Source organism: Amblyraja radiata, chromosome 21, assembly GCF_010909765.2.
Source record: "Amblyraja radiata isolate CabotCenter1 chromosome 21, sAmbRad1.1.pri, whole genome shotgun sequence".
NCBI lineage: Eukaryota > Metazoa > Chordata > Chondrichthyes > Rajiformes > Rajidae > Amblyraja > Amblyraja radiata.
Window position 1 is genome coordinate 37,902,954 of NC_045976.1, and position 15,238 is coordinate 37,918,191.

The 15,238-nt window shown below is 42.5% G+C and overlaps 1 protein-coding gene across 2 annotated transcripts in view; it reads right to left on the reverse strand.

Annotated features, from left to right (window-relative positions):
* mkln1 (muskelin 1) overlaps positions 1-15,238 on the reverse strand; it is a 97,121-nt gene that overhangs the window by 68,316 nt on the left and 13,567 nt on the right. For both annotated transcript variants that reach the window (XM_033040104.1, XM_033040103.1), the window contains exons 2-4: positions 9,989-10,058; positions 6,383-6,525; positions 524-612 (exon numbers count right to left, since the gene is read on the reverse strand). In XM_033040104.1, the coding sequence (XP_032895995.1) occupies positions 524-612; positions 6,383-6,525; positions 9,989-10,058 (302 nt within the window). The remainder of the gene's footprint in view (positions 1-523; positions 613-6,382; positions 6,526-9,988; positions 10,059-15,238) is intronic.

Here is a 15,238-nt window from a genome sequence, read left to right on the forward strand (position 1 = left end):
ATCTAGAGCAGCGGATGCAGTAGATGAGGTTGGAGGAGATACAGGTGAACCTTTGTTGCACCTGGAACGACTGCTTGGGACCTTGAATGGAGTCGAGGGGGGAGGTGAAGGGACAGGTGTTGCATTTCTTGCGGTTGCAACGGAAAGTGCCCGGGGAGGGGGTGGTGCGGGAGGGAAGGGAAGAATTGACGAGGGAGTTGCGGAGGGAGCGGTCTTTGCGGAAATCAAATAAAACAAGTTGACTTACAACTTTAGGCTGTGCACACCATAAGCAAGAAGTAGAATCAGAAACATATACAGCAAAATTCATTAAGGGCGTGTGAACAACTTCCTAGGAATCAAAGTACTCAGATACATTGTCCACTGATCCATTATCACCTTCAATTGTAACATTCTGACATGTTCCATTTAAATGGCAAGTCTTCAACCATTTCCTTGCTGAATCACCAGCCAAAAAACACATGCACTTGCTCTACTGAATAGCTTACGAGGACCATTAAAACAAATCATTCAGAAATCTTACCTATTTTAATGAAACGACAGGGGAACATCTGATCATCAATTTTGTGCTTCAACGTGAAAGTCTCCTTGTTGTAATCATTCTTTAAGCCACTGTGAATTAGAAACGGGAGCACATGTCAATGGAATGACCTCCAGACTGAAAATGAAACAATAATGACAATGCAAATGGCCATTGCAAGCATGTTGTGTCGTCAAAAAAAAGTTTCTCTACTTGATATCACTGTCCACAAGTGGTGAAAGAACAAGGATCTTAATCCAAATCACAGATTCAGTTCACTTTAGTTTAGTGTACAGAAATACAGGGAAAAGCTTTTGTGGCAGGCTAACCGGTCAACAAATGACAAAACATTAGTAGAGCTAATTACTTGATGTTTCAATCCCTGTAATAAGTCGACACTCTTGCTATTTGCAGTGGGATTGTAGTGGTGAAAGGTAGGGAGGTACGTCATCAGGTGGGCACCCCCCTTCTTTAACGTTTCATTGATAAGCCCACAACAACTCCAGAGGGCTCAACGGTGATACCTGGCGTCCCAGTTACACCCCCCTCAATTCCATACCCTCCTGTCTTCATCTTGCAGCCCAATTGTTGTCTCTCCTTTTGATCCAAATCCAATTGCTGCTTTTTTCTGCAGAATTTGATAATCATTTGATTGCTTAATGGAGGGAGAGACCCCTCACCCCCAGTGTCTTTAATAGCCTGGTCATAGGTGTAGCAACAAATCCCTTGCATCCCACTTCGACAGGGAAAATCTTGGTCTTCCAGCCATTCTGGGAAGCTTCAGTTGCCAGATAATTACAACTGAGCCATTTACAGCGTATCATAGTTAAAGTAAGAAGTGTTGCTGCAGGAATGGAGATTTAAGAGTGTGGAGCGATTGTAATATGAGATCTGCTTCTGTGGCTAGCACGCAAATAGTCGCTTGGGTTAGGCGCCATCTTGGAACTATTTTAAGATAACACTAAGAAGCCAACTAATTGTTTATTTCCAGTTCATGAAGATCATTGCAGGTCAATATACATATATATTTTGCCTAACTCCTTGTAACTAAGCTGCAGCTGAAAGTTGTCAGATTTTGGATTCACTGTCCCAGATCAACTTTGTCTCTTTTTTACAGCCTCAGCCAACATGCAAGTCGTCAAGTACTTCTCTAAAGTCTTAATATCTACCCAGCCCAATATTTACCCAACACACTTTAAGATCTTGGCTCATTAAATTACATCTTGATTAACTTTGCTTAAACAGTGTAACCATGAAAACATACAAGCACATGTTATAGAAAGAGAAAATTTGGCCAAATATGCCAACATGCTGGCACTTTGAAAGAACCAGCAAATCATACCAATTTACCCCTTCATTACCCTCTAGCCTGCAAATAGATTGTTTCCAAGTACATATCTGGTTCCCCTTTAAAAAGACAGTATTAGTAAAGACGCCACCGTTTTAGGCAGTACATAGTGGCAAATCTTGCTGCATAGAAAACAAACAAAATTCATTTTCCATCTGGGAATTTTGCCAATCTTAAATCTGTGCCCCGAGGTTTCCACTTCATCTGCCAGCAGAAAGTATTTTTTTCCCTAACAACTGTTCCAAAACCCTCAAATTACAACCAAGATGCCAACATTGCATCCCAAGGCTACCAAGGCCCTTATAGGTGATGTTTCTCACATATTAACAGCATTTGAATTTTTGCCTTGTTTTAGAGCAATTTGGTTTGATTTTGCTCTATTTGCAGTTTCTTTCTGTTCTCATGCCAAAACAGACTAGTTTATTGGCATGACTAGGATAGAATAGGTTTAGCAGAAAATAGGCTAAACGGCGGGGCATGTTGGTCAGCCTGGGCAAGTTGGACCGAAGGGTCTGTTTCCGCACTGTACAAGTCTATGACTTCACTTCACTGCAAACACAAATGATCATATTCCACAATGCAGCCCATTTTTTCATACACAAATCAAATGGCTTGCATAAGATGCAGGGTTCAAACATGACCCCAGATGGTAGAAACTGGAGTTCTAAGAAGACATGCTGGTGAAAAATTCTTCCCATCGGCATGGCATGTCCCACTCATCTGATTTATTAAGCTAATAGTCTTAAAGAGTGGGAAGACAATATACTGATTGAAGGTAGAAACTAGGAACTGAAGATGCTGGTTACCAAGGAAAGATGCAAAATGGAATTCAGTAACTCAGCGGGTCGGGCAGCATCCCTGGAGAACATGGATTGGTGATGTTTTGGGTCGTGACCCTTCTTCTTGATTAGTATGCGTGTTAGGGGTTTCGGGAGAAGCCAGGAGAATGGGGTTAGGGGGAAGAGATAGATCAGCTATGATTAAATGGCGAAGTGGACTTGGTGGGCCGAATAGCCCAATTCTGGTCCTATCACTTATGAACGTATGAACTTCTTCAGCAAGAGTCCCAACCCGAAACGTCACCTATCCATGTTTTCCAGGGATGTTGCCTGACCCGCTGAATTATTCCAGAATTTTGTGTATTTTAATAGTCGTTGAAAGAGTGTCTTTGTTACAGTTTGTCAAAGTTTTATTAAATCTATTATTCCATATTATCCTTCAATGGATGAATAGAGAAGAAATTGCTTTAATTGCAATAATCAAAGAGATAAGATTAAATATTTAGATAATTACAGTTTCCTATATCTTAAACCTATTCACATACATTGAGAGCAATTATCTATTTACATGCACAAATGGCAGAAGGCTAGGGACATGACATTCTACAAAATACAAATTATTGTGTGGAGTAATAATTTTTTAACATTAAATACTTTTGACTATTTTTGAACAACAATAACTCGGAACTCTACATTGAGAAGGAAATCAAAATACAATGCAGTCATTTGGCTTGCTGGAGTTCCATCTCTTCCGGAACGATTTTCTCATTAACCTATTCCAGTGTCCTTTCCCACACCTGAAATGTTGTTTTTTAAATAGTTATGTAGGTTTTTATGTATTCAATTTATTTTTACTTACTTGCCAACTTAAATGATTTTCTCACAAGGTATTTATTCAGACCAAGTGGTTTTCCTACTGTTCACCGCTCATCCATGCTACATTGTTACATTTTATAATCTACATTATATGACCTGATTGATGACATTTTCTCTTGTATCTTTAGTTTTGTTTAGAGATACAGCGCGGGAGCAGGCCGTTCAGCCAACCGAGTCCGCACCAACCAGCGATCCCCACACGCCAACACTATCCTACACATTAGGGTCAATTCACAACTTTACTGAACCCAATTAACTTACAACCCTTACATTCCAAAAACGAATGTGGGAGGAAACATTAGTACCCGGAGAAAACCCATGTCGTCATGGAGAGAACGTACAAACTCCGTACAGACAGCACCCGTAGTCAGTATCGTACCCGGATCCCTGGCACTGCAAGCCAGCAACTCTACCGCTGCGCCATAGTGCGTATCTTTACCATTGCTATGTTCTTTAATCACTGTTGCCATCTATATTACTAAAAGTCTGTTCTTGACCGCTTTTGGCCTTCTGTGCTACGATTTCCGAGAGAACGCCGCCACCTACGGCCGTCATTTTTGGCCACCTCGCTCAGAGCCCCCCCTCCGCCGCATGTGTGCCGAGGATTTTTCCCGTCGATGAAAAATGACAGAGATATTAATGTTTTTACACAATTCCCCATTCTCTCTGCTGCCCCTGCTGGTGGGAGGGGGAGGGACTATAAAACCAGGAAGTGCTGTGCCTCAATCACTCTGCAACATGGAGGGCACTCTGAGCTCTGAATGACACTGAACACATTTCTTCACACCTGTGAGTAAGTACCCTTAATGTGGTTTGAAAATAATATATGGTTAGTTTGAAATAAAAAAGCACTGCCTGCAAATGGTTGTTTGGAGGGTTTGGGTTCCTCTCTCTCCCCACCTCTCTCTCTCCCTCTCTCTCTCCCTATCCCTCTCTCTCTCCCCCGTCTCTTTTCCTCTCTCCCCATCCCCCCCCCCTCTCCTCTCCCCCCTCTCCTCTCCTCTCCCCCCCCCTCTCCTCACCTCTCCCCCCCCTCTCCTCCACTCCCCCCCTCTCCTCTCCTCTCTCCCCCCCTCTCCTCTTCCCCCCTCCTCTCCTCTCCCTCTCCTCTCCCCCCCATCCCCCCCCTCTCCTCTCCCCCCCCTCTCCTCTCCCCTCTTTTTCTCCCCCTCCTCCCCTCATCCCCTCCCCCACCGTCCCTCCCCTAAACCCCCCTCCCCTCCACACACCCCTACCCCCTTCCCTCCACCCTCCCTGCTCCCCCCTCTCCCCCTACCCCTCCCCCCCCCTCTCTCCTCTCCATTCCCTCCCTCCCCTAAACCCCCTCCCCGCACCCCCTACCCCCTCCCCCCTCTCTCCTCCCCCTCTCTCCTCCCCCCTCTCTCTCTCCCCGTCTCTCTCCCCTCCATCCCCTCCCCCACCCTCCCTCCCTCCCCTAAACCCCCTCCCCTAAACCCCCTACCCTCCACACCCCCTACCCTCTTCCCTCCACCCTCCCTCCTCCTCCCAGCTCCCCACCCTCCCAGCACCCCCCTCTCTCTCCCCCTCACTTTCACCCTCTCTCTCCTCCCCCACCTTTCCCCCCTCACCCACCCTTCCTCCTCTCCACCCCCCTCTCCCTCTTGCCCCTCTCTCTGTGTTTCTGTCTCTCTCTCTCTCTGTCTCTGCCCCTTCTCGATCTGCCCTCACTCTCTACCCCCCCCCCCCCCCTCTCTAGATGTGACTGCAAGTTGGGGGCTATGCGTCAGTAGATAGGGTGGTTATGGGGTAAAAGAAGCAAATTAATGATATTAATATAATATCAAGGGGGGTAATTAGCGTGAGTGCGGGGGGGGGGGGGGAGATAGTTAGTGTGTGTGACACTGCATGCCGCCTCCCCCTCCACAACCGCACGTTGGGGGAACAGACCCAACGGGTCTGCACTTGGTCTAGTTGTTAATAGATTCCAGTTTTCTGTTACTATGCTAATTTTCAGACTCGTTTTTACTACTCTTCCTGCCTGTCGTTTCTGACATTCTTTCTACTGTCCGTCAGTGTCTTCGAGATTAATCTTATTTCCTCACTGAATAGCAATTGGAAGCTTGTACGGTAACACCATAACTGTTGCCATAGTGTTTCACATCTATACCCTAATTATTGCAACTTAAATTTTTCCTCATTAGGCATTGCTAGCTAGACAGATGAAGTACATTTGGGTTCACTTTTCTGTACAGAATTTAAATTAGTTTGCTGTTAAACCTATTCTAAACGTCTTTCCTTCCCATGAAAACAACAACCAATTTCATTCTTGGACATGTATAAAAGCGAATAGCTTTGATTTGCACAAGTAAAATTGTACCCATGAAGATGTCTATTATTATGAAGTAAACATTTTATCAACACTGAATTTTGTGCAATTCACAGCCTTAGCTGATCAGACATTAAATCTCAAATAGCTAAATGTTGCTCAATTAATCTCGATCCAACTTTCAAAATATCACCCGAGTCAAACATTGATCACTGTTTTCCACATTCAAATTTAAATACGAAGATAACAAAAAAAGCTGGTATTAGATACGCTAATATAATCTGGATGTTGTGAAGCAGGGTGACAGCACTGTAGAAATTGTTGTGATACTAAATCAGAAGCTAGCCATAGAGATATCAAAAATAATTTTAAATTAGGAAGTAATGGCACTCAGATGAATTTTTATTCTGGAACCAAGATGCAAAATCTTCAATTTGGCTTTCAGATCATAATCAAACCATCGACAGATCCATCAAGTGGAATGCAAAACCTCCAGCATAACCTTGTCAAGGTTCCAGATGGAAGCTAACAACCAAGACAATGTCGATCAACAGCCATTATTACTCACTCACCTTGACAGCAGTTCAGTCATGTTCTCTTCGCTCATTCCCCCATAAACTTTGAACTTCTTCAGGTTGCAAACATGAGTCTTCTCATATTTTCCAAAGGTGATGCTCTGGACTATTGCTGGCCTCTCAAGTTTCAGAATCAAGTACTGCAGGAAAATAGTACAAAGCAATTCAAAGAGAGTAATAATATTCAAGAGCACTAGCACAACATCATTGAAAATACAAGTCAAGCTTATTAAGAGAAAAGGCCCATTTGTTTTAGGAACTACAAAACATTCAGACAGGGAAAAAGATCACTCTGAGAACAAATGGAAAACTACTCCCAATAACAGAAACCATTAAAATGATAGCAAAATAAACCCAATGGCAATACGAACTTTCTTGGATATAACACAATAATTTCTTAATGAGGTAGATGCAACTCAAATTACCAAGTATCACACTGTCAATGTTTGGGACAGGTTTCCAAAAACGAAGGTGCACAGAAATCAATGGCAATGCACCTATACTGTGAGCAGGTCTGTAGAGGTCAAGTTAACAAGAATATGATGCTGACCTCATTTAAATCAGTGATAGTACAATGTCAGAGTGCAACAAGTAGCACTTAATGTTAATTGATGGGCCTGCACTGTCTTAAACATGATAGCATTAATGCAATGATGTAAAGCAATACGTATCAATTTGATAAGTTCATATATTTGCCTGGAATGAATGGCTAAGATGAGGCTCAAGCTATAAACTGCAAAGCTCAGACAAACAATACAATGCAATACAATTTATTGTCATTTGAGCCTCAGTGAGGCTCAAACGAAATTCTGTTTCCACAGCCATACAAACAAAGACAATTCCTAGACATACACACAATTTAGTTCACACAAACATCCATCACAGTGGACCTACTGTGATGGAAGGCAAAGTCTTTTCTCTCCCCTATTCTCCATGTCTCTCCCGATGACGAAGACCCAGGCGGGCGATGATAAGTCCCACGGCCATTTTAGGCCGTGCCGGGCGATATACGGCCCGGCTCCCGGTCTAGAAATCTCGAAGTTGGAGCCCCCGGCGGGCGCTGTAATGTCCCACGGCCATGAAGCCGTGCCGGGCGATGTACGGCCCCGCTCCAGGTCGTTCCAACCCCGCGACACGGGCTGGAGAAGTCGCGTTGCGGGAGCTCCGGGAAGCGGTCTCTCCCCCCGGATCCGTGAGCTCCCGATGTCCCAGTCCACCGGACCTGTGGCTGCGTTGCTGGAGCCTGCCCCACGATGGTGAGTAGTCCGCAGCTCCGCAGTCTCCTGAGCCCCGGATCGTTCAGGTTGGAGGCCGCTCCACGGTGCTAGGCCCCAACGACAACGGAGACCCGACAGGGAAAAGGTCGGGTCTCCCAGACAGGGAAGAAATTTTTAACAGTTTCCCCCTCCCCCCCCCTATACACATTTAAAACCAGTATTAAAAAACACCAACACTACATTTAACTAGACAAAAAATAAAAAAAAGACAGACAGGCTGTAGGGGCCGCTGCAACGGGTGAGTCGCGCCGCCAACCAAACGCAATGATTAAACTTTCTCAGACGAATGTGAGTACAGGGATAAAACCCTGCAAATGGCCTCCCACACCTTCACTGACTTGTAAAACATCTTGTACTGACTAGCCACGAGTTATGTGCATAGTTTCACAAAGACATTCGCCTTCTCAGAATTTGCCCTTAGAAAGATTATTACAATCCAGCATGTTTTGAGGACCAAGTTTGCTGTTAATTTACTGAACTGCTAGCAGCTTTGCAACAGTATGCAATGGGAGCAGGCAGATAGAAAATGGAAGCATCACTTGCTGTAATTATCACCAAGAAAATAGGATTTTAAATGAATACAGTAGCCCTGCATTCAAGGTAATTTCCACTATATGATCAATATAAAGTAAACTGTACACACAGTATCTCCACTTTTCCCTTTTTAATGACAATTGGACATGAATTGTTTAAACTGAAAATGCTGACTATTCATCATTCATTATTCATTATTCAGCCTGTCCCGCTGAGTTAATCCAGCTTTTTATGTCTATCTTCGGTTTAAACCAGTATCTGCAGTTCCTTCCTACACATTTCATCTGTCCTCACACATCTTAAGCAAAGAACAAACAGAATTTAAATAAACTATTAAGGTTTAGATGGATATGGGCCAAATGCAGGCAAGTAGAACAAGGTTCGATGGGACATGTCGGGCCGTGTGGGCAAGTTGGACCGATGGGCCTGTTTCCACACTGTATCATTCTATGACTACATTCAGAATGATACCATCAACACTTTTTTTCAGTATGCACATATTGATTTTTAGTGACAGCAAATTAAATTGTCCAATACAAGATGCGAAAAAAATGTAAAACAATTGCCAACTGGTCTTTAAGGAAAAGTACTAAGCACAGAAAAGCAAAAATAAATATACAAATTGTCCAGAAAAATATTTTTCTGCCACTTAAAATATTCTATTAATACATTCTCTGCATTATAGCTAACAAGCAAAGAATTCAACATTCTACTGGCAGCTGAAAATCCATTTTTTTAGTTTATATCATTCAAGGATTTTCTCTAAAATGTAATATTTATCAATTAAATTTAACATCCCGAAATAGTTCTGATTGTCCACCTTATCTTGCTCGTCATAATTTTATATGCTCCAATGCCGTTCTCTGGAGTTCCAGAGAAAACAATTCTAATCTGTTCAAGATAGCATCTGCTGTTCCTTCTTTCCCAAATTTGTTCAACCTCTCTCTGTAGTTAATACCTCTTAATCCAGGAATCATTCAAGTAAATCAGCTCCCCACTCTTTTCAAAGCCTCCACATCCTTCCTGTAACGGGGCACCAGAACTGCACACAATACTCCAAATGCAGCCTAACCAAAGTCCTATAAAGCTGCATCATGACTGCCTGACTCGTAAGGGCCTGTCCCACGAAAATGCGACTTCATGCGGTAAGCGCGACCTAACGTGGTCGCTTGAGCGGTAAGGCCTCTCGGGGCCGGTCCCACTTCGATCACCGGAGCCGTATGGAGTTGTGCGGAGATGGTCCCGACATCGCGCGGGGCTCCGAAAAACTTACCATGTTCAAAAATTCCACGCGGCAACGGCCTGCCGGCCCGCAGCCGCCTCGACGGGCGTGCGCAGTGTCTTGACGCAAAACGTCATGCGCGAACTTCCCGCGGACTTCACGTCACTCACTCGACCTTCGCGCGGCCCCCGCTTCCGGTTTGGTCGCGCTTGCCGCATGCAGGTCGCATGCTCGTGGGACAGGCCTTTTATACTCAGTGCCCCTATCAATGAAGGCAAGCATACCATATGCCCTCTTCATCACTTTATCAACTTGTGTTGCAACTTTCAGGATGATATAGACTTTGACCCCTAGAGCCTTTTATATATCAAATGCTATTAAGTGTGTTACTATTAATTGTGTATTTTCCACTTACATTCAACCTCCCAAAGTGCAACACATCACATTTGCTCAAATTCAATTCCGGCCCAGATCCCAGCACCAAGACAGATGAAGTATCTCAAGAATCAATGCAAGGAAAGGGATGACACAAAAAGACCAATCCAAAAGAACAGATAAGAATTATTTTACCTGGGGTGGGTAGTTGCTTTCAGAGGACCATCTCGAAGATTGATCGCTGGGTTTATCCACCAAAATATTCCTAGAAGGAAATAACACCAGCATTAGTTTCTCATATCAAAACTTTTTTTTTTCCACAAGCAGGATTGGGTGTAGTTCCACAATCTTGTCTTAAAGCATAAATATGATTCTCCACCAACTCCTCCCCAAACATTTCTTGAATAACTACTAAGGCATCTGCAATGTTAATGCTTTAAAACTGAACAGGAACCTTAAGAGGATGTTCTGTGTGATGTGGGCTCTTGAAATATTTTTCCAAGTATGAACACTTTACATATTAATTGGATAAGAAACAAGTACTGCAAACGGAACTCATAAAATTAATACACAAATGTGTGAGGATAATCAATTATTAACCTGCCAATCCAAATGCCCTGGCAGATAGCACACAATACATGTTCTTGAATTAAGCTGTAGATATAAACATAAATTTTTAATCCTGCTGCATAAGATGGCTGTGTTTAAGACAAAATCCAGGAGATGCAAATTATTCCAGTAAACAAAGAATGAGAATAATTATCCTTATTTTCCTCCCATGCTATGTTCAAACAAGTGAATACCCAGGTTTTTGTCCAGGTACAAGCCAGAGATTAACCAAGTGCTAACTTGCCACAAGCCTCCAAGAATGGACGATCTGACAATTGCATAAAAATCCCCACCCAGGCAGAATTCAAGCAGGTGTCATCTGACATCAAGAAATAAAGTTCAAGCAATGCTGACAACGTGCAATACACAGTAATTTACACAATGCCAAATCTAGATTCTACTTAAGAAAAATATATCATAATAGACTTATGTTCCCAGCTACAGCAAATGAATCTTCAGCCAGAGGCAGAGCAATCATTCAAATTGGCATTGGGCATTTCCCATCTGTAGCAGAGATAAGTTTTCTGCACTTCAGAAAAAAAATCAAAATGCTCACTGCTCATCAAAATTAAAGAAATGAAACACAAATTTTCACGGTTGATAAGACTGTTCATTGCCATTTTGTTTGCATTAAAAAGACGGATAAATTCACTTTAATGTCAATGTTCAATCAGTTATAACAAGCAATTCAAGATCTTTTTTTTTTTAAACAGTCTACAGAGTACATTGACCTTCCATGAAAAGCAACGTTAGTTTTGGATCAGGAGCTCCAAGTTTAAAATCAACAATATGTAATGTGATGGTAATATTGTAACACAATGAATGAGGAGTCCCGCAGACTGTTTCACGAGTCAAATCTAAGTGATATATGGGCAAGCACATTACATCTTCAGTAGATGTTAACTCCTTAAACATGTCTAATCCTGCACCAACCAATCTATTTGCTCTTGCATCTGTTGAGTACAATATAAAAGAGACATTACGTCTATTGCAATGATTACAGTTAAACCACAATGTCCAAGGCAAAATTGCCATGATCTTATGCTAAAAATTTTATGAAACAAATCCACAGGACATAAACTACAGTGCAGGAAGACAAGATATTAAACAATGGTTGCTGAGACAACAATATGCATCACAGGGAGCAAAATCACTGCATATGTTCAACAATCTCTTCAATGACCTATAGGTCAGAAACCACTAATGTCCTGTTATGGAGCCTTTCAGTTATGAGGAGAGTGACTGGATTTAATTTCCTTGGAATTGAGGAGTCAAGGAGGGGACCTGATATGGGTTAAAAAAGGGGGTGAGTTTTAACGGAATCAGAGAATGATTTTTTTTCACCCAGAGAGTGGTATACAATGCCTGTAGAGCAATGTACTCATATTATTAAGATATATAGATGAACACGTGAATTGTCCAGGCATGGTTGGCTATATAGCAAATATAGGCATATGGGATTATCACAGGTGGGTACTCGATGGTCAACATCAACATGTCAAAGGACGCTTTTCTGTCCTGCATGACTTTCAGTGTGAGAGAGTGTAAACAACGCTTTGAGGAAGACAAACAGCATTGTATTCTTTGTAACTGTCTTAGAATACAAAAATAAAGAGGCCCATCTTAAGTTTTCCAGTGACATCTCCCTTGGAAGAATAAGCAGTTTTGGGATTCCAAATCTTTAGGTGTTATACTAGAAACGTCGTCACTGAGACGTATAGCATTTGAGAGGGACTGACAGGGTGGATGTCAAATAATTGTCTCTCTCAGCTGGAGAACCTAAACATAGTAACGGGGGCATAGTCGCAGGGTAAGGAGCAGGATAAATTTGTTCAGGTGAATAACAGTGGATCTCTGGAATTCTTAACTCAGAGTAGAGAATAGAAGTTTGGTAATAGAAAAAAAATCACATGTGGTTAAAGTGCACATTGTCAGGTTATATTAAAGGGTATTTTTATACATGTTGGTTTCACCATGTAGAAATTACAGCTGTGTTTATACATAGTCCCCTCCATTTCAGGGCACCATAATGTTTGGGACACGTGGCTTCACAGGTGTTTGGAATTGCTCAGGTGTGTTTAATTGCCTCCTTAATGCAGGTATAAGAGAGCTCTCAGCACATAGTCTTTCCTCCAGTCTTTCCATCACTTTTGGAAACTTTTATTGCTGTTTATCAACATGAGGACCAAAGTTGTGCCAATGAAAGTCAAAGAGACTATAATGGGACTGAGAAACAAGAATAAAACTGTTTGAGACATCAGCCAAACCTTAGGCTTACCAAAAATCAACTGTTTGGAACATCATTAAGACGAAAGCGAGCACTGGTGAGCTTACTAATCGCAAAGGGACTGGCAGGCCAAGGGAGACCTCCACAGCAGATGACAGAAGAATTCTCTCTATAATCTATAATCCCCAAACACCTGTCCGAAAGATCAGAAACATTCTTCAGGAGTCAGGTGTGGATTTGTCAATGACCATTGTCCGCAGAAGACTTCATGAACAGAAATACAGAGGCTACACTACAAGATGCAAATCACTGGTTAGCCGCAAAAATAGGATGGCCAGGTTACAGTTTGTCAAGAAGTACTTAAAAGAGCAATCACAGTTCTGGAAAAAGGTCTTGTGGACAGCTGAGATGAAGATTAACTTATATCAGAGTGATGGCAAGAGCAAAGTATGGAGGAGAGAAGGAACTGCCCAAGATCCAAAGCATACCACCTCATCTGTGAAACACTGTGGTGGGGGTGTTATGGCCTGGGCATGTATGGCTGCTGAAGGTACAGGCCCACTTATCTTCATTGATGATACAACTACAGATGGCAGTAGCATAATGAATTCTGAAGTGTATAGACACATCCTATCTGCTCAAGTTTAAACAAATGCCTCAAAACTCATTGGCCGCCGGTTCATTCTACAGCAAGATAATGATCCCAACAAAGAAGTTTTTCAAAGCTAAAAGATGGTCAATTCTTGGTGGCCAAGTTAATCACCCGATCCGAACCCAATTGAGCATGCCTTTTATATACTGAAGAGAAAACTGAAGGGGACTAGCCCCCAAAACAAGCATAAGCTAAAGATGGCTATAATACAGGCCTAGTAGAGCATCACCAGAGAAGACACCCAGCAACTGGTGATGTCCATGAATCGCAGACTTCAAGCAGTCATTGCATGCAAAGGATATGCAACAAAATACTAAACATGACTCAGACTTGCCTGACGACCCTTTATTTGAAAACAGCCCACCCATTCAATGTGATCGTCGGCCACCTCGCGGAAGGACACCTGAAGGCAGAGGCAGGGGGCGGTCTGCTGCGCCACCTGAGAGCAGGAAGCATCGGAGGGGCAGATCGTCAATTGACCCAGTCTACAGTTCCTTGATCATCACCTGCTTTGACCGTGAAGTGCTCCCCACTGACACTTCAGTCAATTGCCCTGCCTCGTTCCTCAAGGTGAAATCCAATAATAGACACAAAAAGCTGGAGTAACTCAGCGGGACAGGCAGCATCTCTGGAGAGAAGGAATGGTCGAGGCCCTTCTTCATTGGAATCCAATGTTGTGTTTTCACTTGTAGGGCTCTCTACGTCTTGATTAGGGAATGTGGGTACATTTTAAAACATCAATATTCATTTGCCTTTATTCCTTAGTTCCATGACCTTTGCCATGGTAAATACAAATGAGAAATATTAATTTAAAACCATGCCATCTCTTGTGGCTTCACACATTGGCCCTTTGGGGGACTTATCTCGATAACTACACTTTTAGTCTTGATATATTTGTAGAATATCTGAGGATTCTTCTTTACCTTAACTGTAAAAGCCATCTCATCTCTTTTTGCCCTTCTGATTTTGCTCTCAAGTGTACTCCCTACATCTCATACTCCAGGGATTCGCTTGATCGTAACTGCCTTTTACTGACACGTTCTTTTTCCTGCCTCAATATTCCTCGTCAACTGGAGTTCCCTAATCCCGCCAGGCTCACATTTCACGAACAGAAAAGCTCTTTTAAAAGCCTCCCACTTGCTAGACACCCCTCTACCTCCAACAGCCTCTTGCTACCAACCACTGGTTTTATGAGGATACAAGCAACTGTAGATGGAAAAAGGACACAAAGTGCTGGAGTAATTCAGCAGGGTTATTCCAGCATCTGTGTCTTTTTTTTGTTTTATGATTCTTTAGGGAAATCCACTTGAATTACGGTCTTGGAAATATGTTGCTCCCTGTTTGTTAACTGCCCTGAACATGGCATTTCTACTAATTCATTGCATTTCATCTTTTTTCTTTTATCCTTTCTTCCTCCTCAATATTCCGTCAGTCACCACAAATATAAAATGTATATTTCAGATGTACTCAAAGTCATGCTGCATTCCCAGAATAGATAAAGGTTTGGAATATACATTTCATGGAAGTATCGGCTGATGTCCATTGTATTTTTGTCTTGGAAATGTCACACGTGTAGTCATTGAATCAATTTCTAAGTGTAGTTCAGGCCCTAATATAAGTAGTTTATTGATAATGGTTTATTATTGTCACATGTATTGAGATAAAGTGAAAAACTGATATTGTTTGCTCTATAGAGCGGATCAGACCATGTATGAGTGCAAACACATCATGCACAAGTACAACAGGTAGTGCAAAAAGAGAGAATAACCAGGCTGTAGATAAGTGTTAGGTGTACATGGAGAGTGCAGAAAATGCAAAAGCCTCAACAAGGTAGCTTGGAAGATCGGGAATCCCTCTTTACCATAGAAGTTCATTCAAGAGTCTGCTAACAGTGAGGAAGAAGTGGTTCTTCAATCTGGTGGTATGTGAGAGCATTGTGAGAGTCATGTTTTTTGAC